This window comes from Thermobia domestica, chromosome 9 (genome assembly GCF_964235325.1).
Source record: "Thermobia domestica chromosome 9, izTheDome1.hap1.1, whole genome shotgun sequence".
NCBI classification, from domain to species: Eukaryota; Metazoa; Arthropoda; class Insecta; order Zygentoma; family Lepismatidae; genus Thermobia; species Thermobia domestica.
The window spans coordinates 162,714,011-162,728,206 of NC_137462.1; the positions used below are offsets into that span (position 1 = coordinate 162,714,011).

General features: G+C 34.8%; 1 protein-coding gene across 2 annotated transcripts in view; it reads left to right on the forward strand.

The window, feature by feature from the left end:
* Positions 1 to 14,196, forward strand: part of Aven (Apoptosis and caspase activation inhibitor) — a 48,259-nt gene that overhangs the window by 7,627 nt on the left and 26,436 nt on the right. For both annotated transcript variants that reach the window (XM_081772108.1, XM_081772107.1), the window contains exons 2-3: positions 7,160 to 7,668; positions 13,537 to 13,694. In XM_081772108.1, coding sequence (XP_081628234.1) covers positions 7,176 to 7,668; positions 13,537 to 13,694 — 651 coding nt within the window. In that variant the 5' untranslated portion in view covers positions 7,160 to 7,175. The remainder of the gene's footprint in view (positions 1 to 7,159; positions 7,669 to 13,536; positions 13,695 to 14,196) is intronic.

Consider the following 14,196-nt stretch of genomic DNA (forward strand, 5'->3'; position numbering starts at 1 on the left):
GTCTCCTTCGCCCCTCCCTCTCTTTCCCGCCACCATGCCCTCTAGGACGTCCCTCATGATCTCTTCTTAGACAATGTCCCAATCAGTTTCTCTTCCTCTTCCTAATAATATCTAAAAGTGTTCTTTTCTCACCCACCATTTCGAACACACACTCATTCGTTTTCCGCTCGACCCAACTAATTCTTTCCATTCTTCTCCACACCCACATTTCGAAGGCTTCCAGTCGATTTTCATCACCTTTACGTAATGTCCACGTTTCTGCCCCATACAGTACAACACTCCACACGAAGCATTTTATGAGTCTTTTTCTCAACTCTTTATTCAAGGTCCCACAAAACAGACTTTTCTTCCTCCTAAAGGCTTCTTTCGCCATTCCTATCCTTGCTTTTATTTCACGTTCGCACTTCATGTTATTACTAAGAATACTACCCAGATATCGAAAACTATTCACTTGTTCTATTTTCTCCCCTCCTACTTTTATATTTGACACCGACCCCTTCGTTCCAATCACCATGGCTTTTGTCTTTCTAACATTTATTTTCATCCATATTCTTCAAAGCCCTTTCTCATTTTTTCTAACATTTTATTGATTTTCTTTTCAGATTCTGCAACAAGCGCCATATCGTCTGCAAATCTTATGCATCTAATCATTCTACCTCCTACGGAAATGCCATCATCATCATTTAGGCTCTTTTTCACTCTCTTCTAGATAGACATTAAATAGTGTTGGAGAGAGGCAGCATCCTTGTCGAACTCCCCTTCCAATTGCACTCTCTTCCGTCAGTTCTTCCCTATCCTAACACACACTTGTTGGTTCATGTATAAGTTTCTTATGAATCTTCTATCTTTCCATTCCAACCCTATCTTCGTTAGAACTCCCAACAATAATTTCCAATTCACGCGGTCAAAAGCCTTTTCTAGATCAATAAATATAACATACACCTCTTTCCCTTTTTCTATAAATCTTTCACTGATCGCCCTTAATAATCCAATTGCATCTCTTGTGCCCTTGCCTCTTCTGAACCCGAACTGCTCCTCCTCAACTTCTTTATTTGTTCTTTCATATAACCTTCTGTTCAGTATTCGGAGCAGAATTTTAGCTGCATGAGATATGAGACTAATAGTTCTAAAATCCTCACATCCCTTTGGGTTCGATTTCTTAGCCATCGGTATCATGATCGTTTTCAGAAAGTCTTTTGGCCATTCTCCTGTTTCATATATTTCATTGCATAGTCGGAACAATTCTTCCTTCCCTTGTCTCCTATATTTTTAATGAGTTCGATTGGTATGTTATCTATTCCGGTTGCCATTCCATTCCTAATCTCAGATATAGCCTTTTCAAACTCATCCCTAAGAATACTAAATCCTTTATCATCCTCGCCTACTTCATTTTCTACTTCAACATTTAGGCTGTACGGTCTATGCCTACTCTCGTATAAGTCTTCAACGTATTCTTTCCACCTTCCTATGACCTCATTTCTCTCGCTGACTTCCATATCATATATATATCATATACATATAAATATGATATATATGTATAATTATATGAATTGTAATTTTCAAGTATACGAGATGCATTCGAAAACTCGAATGATTAACATGTAAAAGTAAACGGTCCAGAATTCTTTTTCTTTTTATTGGGTAAATAAATAAAGAGAAAAGTCCGTCGAGCGCCATAATATACAACGGTACGTTGTATATTTGTGGGTCATAAGGTATTTTAAATATGTTCTAGGCTGGCTGATTATACTATTAGAAGAAGAGAAAGAAACAGATATAGTGTGTTGTTATAATGTTAATATATAAAGATATAAAAATTGTTTTAAAAAATGATTGTGAATAGGAGGTTGTCAGGACAACCAAGAAATAAAGCTATTCAGTTTTGTATGTAGGTAGACATCTTGAAGGATAAGTGTGTAACGTTATGTACACTTCTGAATCTTGATTATTAAATGAATTGTGAAAATAGAAAATAGATGTTGTAGAGGCTCAATAATTGTTAAAAAAAAAAAAAAAAAAAAAAAACAGTTATTCGTTATAGCTATAAGCTACAACAATTTCTTGTTCACTAATAGATAGACTTCAAGATTTTCCTTTTTTTTTTTTTTCGTTTTTATTCCAATAGTTGAATTTTGTTTTCTGTAGTGTTCAGCGTTTGTTTGTACATTGAAGTTTAGCGTTCCTTTCCAGCACGGAGATCATATGAATCGTGGAACTACAGTTCGCAGTTAAACACGAGCTATTGTAATGTGTTCAAATTTCAATGCACTTTCACTGGAGATCGAACCGTATAGACAGGGTCGTTTAGAGAAAACGTCCAGTGCTTAGAAATCAATGTCAGAGGATGAATCGAATGGAATACTCTTCTTGTTCCAGGATCAAAATTTTAAGTAGCAAGATATGAAATATTTTATAAATCATTGAAGAGAACATGGTCGTGGAGGCACTGTTTGCGAAATGTACACCATTTAATTGTAAGTTCGTGCACAACCAAGTAAAAACGTTCAGTGATTTATAAGTCACTAACTGCTAGAGATAAGGATGAATTAAAAACTGAGGTAGAAAATTATTAAAACGTTCATTGAATTGAGTGCAGCTTGCCCCAAAAACCCTCCTATCATGCCATCCAAAGTCTAAGGTATTTAATTTGATACGTTATTGAAAGATCATGGAAAATAAACAACTTCTATAGGAAAAAGTTTCTCGTGAATGACACCGTTTATGAAATGACCGCCATTTAGTTATGAGTTTTCTGTGCCCATTTCGTAAACGGTATCCCAAATGGAAAACTTTTTTCCTGTAGAAAATTTGTTTATTTTCCATGTTCTTTTCCTCTTGGTCTTTAGATAGGGGGACCTGTGGCACAAGCCGAGTACCCCTTTCGATGCATCCTCTGACCTTTTTTATCTTTTTATCTCCAATTGTTTGTGATTTATAAGCACTAATCGTTTATCTTAAACATCCTATATATATCGAGTGTATCCAAAGTACAAAGCCATAGACCAATTCAGTTGTGAGTAAACTTACGGAAAAATGGGAAGAGAGAAAAGTTGTTGGAAATGGTAGTTTTGAATGTAAAATGATTGAATTTTCCCATCGCACTAGCCGTTTGGTCTCCACACTGGTAAGGCGCCTTATGTTAAATGATAAAGGACCGTTTCCAGTTCAGCAGACTGTTCGAACGGAACATAAGGACACTCAAAAATGACACGGGGAACGTGCACATTCGTTATGTGAGGTAACGTAGAACAGTCGAATCCGTTTCTCAACAATGCTATATTGTTGGCATGATGAGGTCCAAGCAAACAACTTGCTAAACTCGCAAAGTTGAATGTTTATTTAACATAGAGTGCCTTGCCATTGTGGTGACCAAACGGCTGGTGCGGTTGGAAAAAGTCCACCATTTTAGATTGAAAAACTTCCGTTTACTGATAACTAAGTTGGCCTTATGGACCCATGTTTGTGTCTTGAGTCTAAAAGGGCCAATGTCACTTTTTGGCAGAAATGAGGTACTCTTCAATTTTAACGTCTATAAATGGATGTTCTCTTGTTCAAGAAGAGCAAATGTCAACACGAAATAGTTTGGAATGTATATAATTCGCATTAACATTTGCTTTTCTTGCACAAGAACATATCCATGTAAAGGCGATAAAATCTGACAAACATCTCATTTTTGCCAAAAGGTGACATTGGCCCTTTTAGATCAAAAGAAAGGATTGATAAGTTTTAAAAGTTAACTAGCAGATTGAAATTACAATATTTAAATCATGGTTTGCAAATGACAAACTCAGCTACATATTTATTACATATGATGTTTTTGTATTGTAGAAATAGTGTTTACTATCTGTTCTTCTGTTGTATGGTTTGGAGCTCATTATCCTTTTCTGCACCTAGGCCATATGAGACATGGACTTATGTCATAGGATGGGATCAAAACTTTACGCAATCTCATATCGAATCCAGGTCTCCCACCCAAGCGTTCCATACGTTAACCATTATAGCCACGAAAAAACTCTGGTATTTTTTAAGATACTAAATAATACGCTGGTAAAGGTAGTTAATAAATACGTTAAAAATGTGTATATTAAGATCTACAGGGTGTTTCAAAACAACACCGACAACGTTTGGGAGGTGATTCCAGACACCAAGATAAGACAATAAGTATAGACCAACTTGGGTGCACAAATGCTTCCTTTCGGAGTTATAGACTGCCAAAATCGTAAAAAATTGAACTTTGAAAGTCCATAGCTCCAAAACTATGGGACCTACCGTAGTCGGGTCAGGACTTTACTTAGGAACTAATTTGTGCTCTATCCAAAAATCCATGTTTCAAAATCTTGCGGTACTTCCGTAACAGTTTTTATAGATGAAGTTTGGCTACAGGCATATAATTTGAAGTACTCACCAACTACCTCTATAAAAATTGTTGCGGAAGTACCTCTGGATTCTGAAACATGAATATTTGGATAGGGTACATACTTGACCCGACTACGGTAGGTCCCATAGTTTTCGAGCATGATTTCGGCAGCCTATAACTCCGAAAGGAAGCATATGTGCATCCAAGTTGGTCTATACTTTTTGTCTTATTTTGATGTCAGAAATCAGCTCCCAAATGTTATCGGTGTTGTTTTGAAACACCCTTTATAATAATTAGCGCTTAAAAATATTTATCTTTTGCAAGTTGCAGTAGTGTACGCTGAATTTCGTCACGGAGAGGGAAGATTCAAGATCCCAATTTAATCTAGTTTCTGGTATTTGTATACATATCTTTTTTTTTTTTTTTTGTACATAATATTTTGTCCAACGGAAGTGTTACAACCCTGACCCCTCCCCCGTGCGTGCGCCACTGGTAAACCCTTCACTTTCATTGCTACCAATGGTGACCAATATAGATAGGTTTCACAATTATCAAATGATTTTTTTTTCTGTTTTTCTGAACACAGTTTAGCTTAGGGTGACAAGGTTTGGAATAAACTTTTTTTTTTCTCAGAAACAATATACTGATTTCATATACTCAAACGCTCAAAAGCTCTCTTCCTCTGATGTAGTGTCTAGCGCACGCCTTAGATTCACGTGGTTTCTGGTTCGATTCCCGGTGAGATTGCATTAAAATTTGAACCCATTACTGTAGTTTGTATTCCACCGTAAGGCAGAGGTCCACATCTCATATAGTTTCTGTGCAGAAAAAGAACGGGAAGCTTCAATAAACAAACGCTGAGTACCAGTGAAGCACGGAATTTAACCAATAAAATGAAAAAATGGAAAGAAAAAAATAAAATCGTAAAAAAGTCTTTATGTACCAACGGGATTGCCTGGTTTAAACAAATATTAAAATAATTAATAAATTTAAAAACAAAATCCATAAATCTTTTGAACTTCACAGTGACGTTTCCTCATAACACAAACCATCTAGAAAATCTTTTCTCACACATTACAAACCCAGGAAAGATTAATGTGAGTTATTGAAATCAAACATATTTTCTGCGCATGTATAAATATGAATCGTTCAAAGCCAAAGTGAATTCAAATTATTTGGTATATTTATTCACTTTTTTTTTTTTTTTTTTTTTTTTGATAAGCAAATTAATTAAGTTGCTGTATTAATGATACAATGAACTAATTTGGATTAAATTAGATCCTCTGTACTCTTTTAAGATTGTCCATTTATTTTAATAACGTGTATAACTTTATTCAGTGATTTAAGGTGTGTATCTTTGTGTCCTTCAGAAATGATTCTTAAAATAGTCATATGCAACATCAGTACATATTAATTATCTTCAGTGGATAAATCGGTAGATTTGTCGCTTTTGTAATCAAGGGGTTCCAGTTCGAGTGCAGATGGAAGATAATTTCTCTCGGGTGCAAACGGAGTAGTAGTTCGGATCCCTCTGCAAGCTTAGGGTTCCTAGATTTTTTTAGAGAGAAAAAAAAGGAAGATCTTAGCACTTGTAGAGGAAAAACTGTAGATATGTGATATTGAGAATTTACATTTAACAAACGTATATGGTTTCAGGTACTAACGATTTTGATCATAAACTATGTAAATTTCATTAAAACCAATTGCAACACATAAAAATAAAAATATTACAAAATCCGGTGGGTGATCATATGCTTAGAATTCCACGTTAAACTTCAAATTCTCGTCTCGTATAACTTCGGTGTCCAAAGAAACGCTACAATTAAATCCAACCAACCAATCAAGTATATTACAGAAATCTTCATTGCCTTTTAGCTGTGTATTAATGAGGACTACGTCCTCATCCTTTTTTATACGTTCATAAATATTTGAAGGACATAATCGAAATTCAGAAGCAATTGGAGTTCTGTTTTTATTAATTTAAAGTAACTCCTGTTCTTGACAACATATCACTTGACCGATCGAAAATGCGATATGATCGAGGCGATGTTGATAAACAAAGGCTGAGATCTTAAAACCAAATCATTCTTAATCATAAGGTTGGCGTTCCGGGTAGATAGGAGGTGAAAACGGAACCTGTTGGATTTTCTCTCTGAAGACTAAGTTAGATCGTATGGGTTGCGTTGCTAACCACATTAACGAAATCGTATAAAAACATTTCAAAAATGTCCAGAACTAACGTCTTTTGTTATTAAAGACCGGAAGAAATTGTTTTACTGGAAAAGTAAAATCCTATAACTTAAACTGTGCAAGAAAAATGCAAAATTTACGGGAACAATGTAATATTTAGAAACCTATTTAAGATCTAGGTTCCTTCTTCATAATCTTGTTGTTGCAAGGACGTTAAGGCCAAACAAACTTATATTTATCTGTATGTAATCTAGGTAATAAACCAAATTATTTTAAAAAAAATATCTTCCAAACCTGTGTAATTGTTGTAAATTATGATAATGATGATGTCTTCTTATTTAAATCACATTTCAGTACTCTCCCCCCTCTTCCAAGAAACGTAAGAGAGTCTGATAGAAACAATTAAACCCGGAAAAACTTACATGGACCAGGTGGGTTAGGGTTTTTCGTAAACCCTGCCCTGTAGCTTGCGTAAATACTAATGATAGTGATTTCTCTCTTATGACTAATGTCATAATGTCACATATATGTCAATCGACTCTTAATACTAAGCATTTATTGCGCTGTTGCTATAATAATAGTAATAAGTTTTTAATTTGTCTCCTTTTTAAGGTTGTGATTAAACCCAATGAGACCAGATAAGAGGAAATCTCAGAGACAAAAACAGAAATCTGCAACACCGTCGAAGGAGGACGCTCAAACTGAGAATGAACCCACAGATAATTGCAATACGTCCGCCACCTCACCAGTCGTAGCTGATACGACTCCCAAAGGCCAGCGAGAAATAAGGAGGGATAGACGAAGAGATCCGAGAACAGGTTCAGGTTCTAAGAGCGTTCAACAGGAAAGCCCTCCGAAACAAGTTGAGCCAGCAAAACAAATCGAAACAGGAAAAGTTGAAGCTCAAAATAAACAGGGGAAAGAAGAAATTATTAATGACCCAGAGAGGTTTAGTCATCTTCGAAGAGAGACTGAAACATATAATACTAAGAAGAATTATTCTAAGAGGCAGATATTTAGCAATTGGGAGAAATATGAAGAGCCTAAATTACCTTCTGATGATGAAGAGGAGTCAGGGAGGGGAGCCAATTTTTTTGAACTTCTCCAAGCTCCTATGTCACGTGAGTATATTTTTCTTGGACGATATTAAGTTTATTTCCGATGAATATTATTATTAATGTATATAAAAGAAAAATAAAAGTGACTTAGTCATCAACGCTTAGGTCACATTATTGTAGCCAGAAACGTGAAATTCGGTTAGAAAACTTCTTTCATCATAAAACCGAGGAATAAGAAAGGATTTTTGAAATATGTACCCAGGTTTGTTTTTGCTACGAATAGGATGTCTCACGAATCCCTGAAGTTAGGGTGATGTAACTTCATATGAATAATTCATGAAAAATAAGGAAACAACGTTTTGGAAAATTCCACTCCTTAAGGGGAAAAGGAACAGTTTCTGCGTTCGTATTCAGAAAATGACGAATGTGAGGATTTGGTTAAATTGTACATGTAAAGTTGGTATATGAAATCTTCATTAGAAACAAACGAAAACTTGTTGCAGCGTTTTCGAAAATTTCTAATAGGGGCTATTTCTGCAATATTTAAATTTTGATTTTATATTCATTATACCTTATTTTTTCTGTACAAGAAACAGGCATTTCTGCCCAACTCTCAAAAGGTTGTATCTGGTCAGATTGCACGGTTGAACTGATAATGATGTGTGGTCAGTGTATCGATTCTCTGCGTCATTAATTCACAGTTTGTTGCTTCTTCTACCAAGTAGCTGTCGAATTATCTGTCAGCACTCACTAAAAGTTGAACCCGGACCATACCTGGTAACCGTTCCGATGCGTGTGATTTTTTAGTATTGGAGAAATAATCAATTATAAGTACTTCATGGCGAGTTCTTCAATATTGTCAAATGGAACTTGAAGAGTTTGGTTTTTATTGTACATCGTATTTCCACGGTAAATTCATTAGAGCAGTGACAGATAACTTTTATTTTTGTACCACTCAATTTGAACTGACCTTTATGTTTGGGACAACCTGTATCATATTTGGAGAGAGCAATTAATAAGTTTTGATGTATTGTACGTATATTACTTTGCCTTGGTCATGCCATTCTATCTGGATTGAATAGTGTTTATTGCCATTTCCGGATTCATCAGTAGAAAATTACTGAATTGAACATTAGGGAAGCCACTTCTGAATAGAATCCAAATCATTAATCATTGCCTTACGCGAAGAGCTGGAAGGACTAAACATAATCAAGATGGGAGGTATATACTACTCACTTTTAAGTATGGTATAGCATTTATCGAAAAGTCAATAGTCATAATCAGGGTTGAAAAAATCACGATTTTTTTTTTTTTTTTTTGTTTGTTTAAAAAATGTTGATATTTTAAATTTAAATCTATTTTCTTTTAAATCACTTGCACCTAATATATTTAAAGTTAATATAAATTAAATGATAAGTACTAGTAAACTGGTAACTCTTTTAGCTTCTATTTTTCCAACTGGTAAACTACGGGGGTGTCAGGTTGCTTTTATCACGTTATGTTACAATAAAAACGAAATCGAATGTTTCCTGTTAGATATGTTATTTTTTTCCAAGATGTTTCAGCAGTACATTGTTAATCTTCCATCATATAAGAGTGGGTGATTGCAGTGATCCTCAGAATTCACAGTAATTGGACGAAAGAAAGATAATTATGATAATCGTAGTACGTATTTCTTTTTAAGCATGTTAATCAGCAAAGACCAAAGTAAAATATGCGTGTGTAGAATCAGCTACTATTTTGCAAACTGGAAAAAATCTACGTAATTAGTAGGTTTTTTTAATTTTTTAAAATATGTAAATTGAATGCAGTTGTTTTATACTCCTTTCATTATAACTTTCTCATAATGAATAGCAATCTTTTGCTTTAAAATTGTAAAATTATTCAAAATAACTTGCATATTAGCATGAATTGTATGAATATAAATATGTGATTTCAAGTTATCTGTACTCAGTATGGCAAAAACAATACTTTTCCATACTTCTTCCTATTTATATTATTAACAGCTAGCTGAAATGACCGTTCTTAGCACAGGAAGAAGGTTTATGGAAAACTTTAATCCTCTTTATTACTCCTCTAGGATTCGTATTTAAATTGAAATTGAAAGATAGATACCCAATTCGACCCAGTTACTAACTGTCTTCTAAAAGTCCATTCAAATGATGCGGTCGTTAGTGTTTGCGAAAACTCCCCCCACCCCCCACCACCACCACACACACTTAGAATACGAATTTCAGTCCAAATGTAGAGCTAATGATGCATACTCAGGTCAACCAAAGTTATATGTAAAAATTCATTTAAAACGTTTCAATCGTGTCCTCATTATTTTTCGTTATTTTCGGAATACAAATAGGAAGTTCAAATATCACAGAAATCATTTCTGGAGGCAAAATTTTGGAAAACCTGAGACTTTTTCAAATTATTTTTAAGAGGAATTTTATAAAATGAGTTCCGTCTACCTGACTTGAAGGGTTCGTGAGAAACATGTTTTTGCCGTGAATTTTAAACTTCACCCCCCTTAGGGTATGCGGTTTGGTGAAAAGTGACAAGATAAAAACCATGCTTTAGCGAATTGCTAACTACGCTCAAAAATTCAATGCAAACAGCTGACTCGTTTTCCCGTGATGATGAAACAGACAACGTCAATGTTATTTTTATATATATTGAGAACAACATAGAAATTATCCAGGAGCACGTGGCCACTTAGTTATAATGAGGAGATTATATACGAAGTTTCATCTTTCGAACAAGAGAGGCTCGTGACATACTTATTTTATTTTCGAAATTCATTTTAAGCTTGCTCTTCCACTCCCTTTAGACTACACATTTTCATGAAATAACATTAAAATTTGTTCAGTCCAAATGCTATGTTAAAAACTTGATTTCAAACGGTTTAGCCGTTTTCCCTTAATGATGAAATAGAAAACATCAATTGTTGAATATAGAGGAAAAGAATTATAGAAAATTTCCTCTTCCCCCTTAGAAGCGAAATGTTCGAAAACGCTGGGATGGATGTCTTATTTTTAATAAAGTGTTTATATACCAAATTTCATTTTACGAACTTGATGGACTCCTGACACACACTGTTTTTGGCGGGAAATTTGATTTTCCTTCTATCTTAGGATGCACACTGTAATCAGTGAAATGATAAAAACCAGTTTGAGTAGGAACGTTCAAAAATCCACTTGAAATGGTTCAGCCCATTATATGTAATTAAACGTTCCAGTTATGTAAATAGGCTATGGTGTGTATGTCACGGTATGTACAATTGTGAACAACAATTGAATGTTAAATGGATTCAAGCTTTCTTCTCAAGTCTCCTGTACAATACGAAATTATTGAATTGGTACATTGTCAAAGTTCTTGGCCCATTAACTGTAATCTGAGGAACTTTATACTTTGCTTAAGCTTCATTATTAAGATCCTACCATTATACAGATTAAGATGCGAATTTCAGACACATTCGATCAGTGTTCTAGAATGATTAGAAATATCATATGCTATTTCTGTTTTAAGCAAAATAAGTTTGATTTAAATCATTTTTTTTTTAATCATTTGATTTAAATCAATGAACCCTGGCTCATAATTACTGCCTCATAGAAAATAATTTCATTGTATAGGAATGAAAACCAAATACAATTTTTCATTTATCCGAATGCAGGTTTATTGTTGCTTTCCCATAGTTCATTCTACCTTTCAAAACTGTTACTCTGCTTTCAGATTAAGTATAGTGGTTATGTTGGTCTACAAGTATTTATTTCTCGATTTTTGAAAATTTCCCTCTGTGTTATGGTGGTGTGAGTAACTGAATTTCAGTTGAATGAATATGAATATATATTTAGAATTTATTATGGACAGCTTTTTGTTTTCTTCTTTTCCTGAATGCACCTACATCAAAGAAATACGAGACAGCTAAATGTAAAGCTTGTGATATATTCAAAATCAGTCTGACTTTCAAAATTCCACCACAAAGATAATACACGTTTCATCATTCCAGTAATTGTGAATCTTCTGACCTCTTTCGAATTTCTGAATAGAGCCACTGTTAAGTTTCTGTGTATCAGAAACTCTTTCTTAATAATTCTTTCGATCCAAATCAAAAATTACCGATACTCCCGCAAAGCGTCTACCAGTTCCAGAAGACAATCCGACAGAACATATTCACACGGTTTCCATGTATCCCATAAATATCGATGGAACAAAGAAGACTTGAAGCAGGCATGGGAAAAAATTACATAGCAGAAAAGAGTAAAAACTTTATCTCGCAACACCAAAAGAGAACTCTCTAAACATTTCATCAAATAGAGGAGTGAAGAAGTAGGAAGAAGGGAAAGAAAAGTGAAAGAACAGAAAATAACTGAAGCATCCAGACAGGAGTTCATGTCGAAATGAAAGATCACATGAAAATATTGTCAGGCTGGAAGTAGAATGTTTAGTTGAGGAAGATATATCAAACAGAACGTAGAAGGAAGGTTAAATGAATATTTAAAAAAATACTCTATTATTCATATAGGGAAAAGTAATCGACAAATAAAAGTGAAAATTTGTGAAGAATTTAATAAAAGTATGTATTATGAAGAACAATGAAAATAGTGGAAGACAATATAGAACGAAAAAATGTAGGAAAAGCTGGTGAAACAAGGATAAAATAGATGTATAAGAAACAGAGGAATGTTATGAAGTAGGGCATTATAGACAGTTAAGACCAGGCATATGGTTCGTGGAGAGGATGGTAGCGTAAGTGTCTTCTCATCTCATTCTGAGTTAATATAGAAGAATCTGGAGGAAAGAATTTGTAGAATATCTATGTAGAAAGTATGGTCAAATGGACTGTTGTTATCGGTTGTGTCTTCTGGGGTAGATGTTTAAGCATTACAGGGGCGCTGATGTTGGTGTGGAACAAAAATGGAGCTGAAAAATTCGCCAATATCGAAGGGGTTCATTAAATAATGTAAATCATATTGAAATAAGAATGTTTTAAGGTGAAATTGCTGTCGAGCATAGACAAGTTTTACATCTGTATTTCTGGTATTCGATGGAAGTATTGGTTGTTTCAGTGAAGCAGTTCTTGTAATGAAGGTGTGACTATTGGTGAGCCTTCGATAAACGATTTTGGTGGTCGGACATCGTCCTACCATATCTCACATTTGATCAATTGGGTTAAATCTGAAGACCTAGAAGACCACGGTAGAAGCTGTAGACGGAATAGAGCATGCTAGGTTCCCTTGCGGCATGGAAAGGTGCGTTATCGTGCTGTAAGATGAGGTCTTAGAAAGTAGGAGGTCGGACAGAATTGACCACGTCACAATGTACGACTCATTAGTCGTACTCCCCTGAATGAGGACCAGATGGAAGCAGGATATGTAGCTTGTTGTTCCTTATACTACAATGCCAAGTTTGGATTCTGTATGATTTGTACTGGTGGTCCCCTTTCTGTCAATTAAGGGGTGCTTTTAATTCTTCTGTATAGGCGCTCTCCGGAACATCGAAAAAGCACTAGGGGTTGTATGTTTCTAATAACTTTGTTTTTTCCATTGTGTACACCACCGATGGACCACTGAGACGTCACAGCTCACGAGAGCGGCTGTTCTACGAGTACCCTGTCTCTAACAGTCCCAATATATGGCCATGCTCTAAGTCACGCAATTGCACAATAGGCGTTCGCTGGAGTCGTACTGGAATGACTGGCACAGACTGTAACACAGCGGATTTATACACACATGTACACTCTTTGTATTGTCTAACGACCTTTAAAAGATTTCGGGTTTATATCTAAAATTTTGAGTTGCCTTAGTGGGACCAAAAATAAGAAACAAATCACACGATCAGTTTCTTATAAAGTGATTATATTTTAAAACAGAGTAAACTATTGTATTTTCTGTACTAACCTAAGTGCTGTTAATATCTTCTTTGTCTACGTTCTTTTTTCAGAGGGAGGACATTTTAGGTTTAAATCCGAAAAGTCATGGGAAGATAACCCAGCAGCTTTATATAGCGAATATTTCTCACTTGATTTGAAGCTCCTCTCGGATGGACTGGCGTGTATTCCTTTCTATAGAAGACTGAACTTACCTGAGACATATTTCACCGTAAGTATCGATTTATGAAATCCCATTCACACCCTTTTAAAGTGTATTGCATTCGTAATAGATAGACTTATTTCATTTTGTGAAGATAATTGGTCACATGCCAAAATGCTTCAACTCCAGCGGAATTATGAAATCAAAATATTTTTAACTAGAAGATATCACTATAGTGGTTTTGTTGTTGTTGTTGCTTGACCGTTTTTATTTAATTTTTAAGTGTTTTCTCTATACTATTGTCATATTCATTGCCACCACAAAACAAACGGCCCGTTTGTGAGTGGTGGCCGTTTCTGTTGAGCTCTGCGTGCCAATTAGTGACTTTATAGAAGTAGCATAAACTTATATATCACAGCACTGAATTATTCAAAAACATTACAACAATGAAACGAACAGCATTTTCTTCAGCACAGCATGAAAGGCCTTAATTGAGTCTTAATAGGTGAAATTTAACATACTTCACTTTTTAAAGATGAAGTTTATAATGAAGAGGTAAAATATCGAAGTT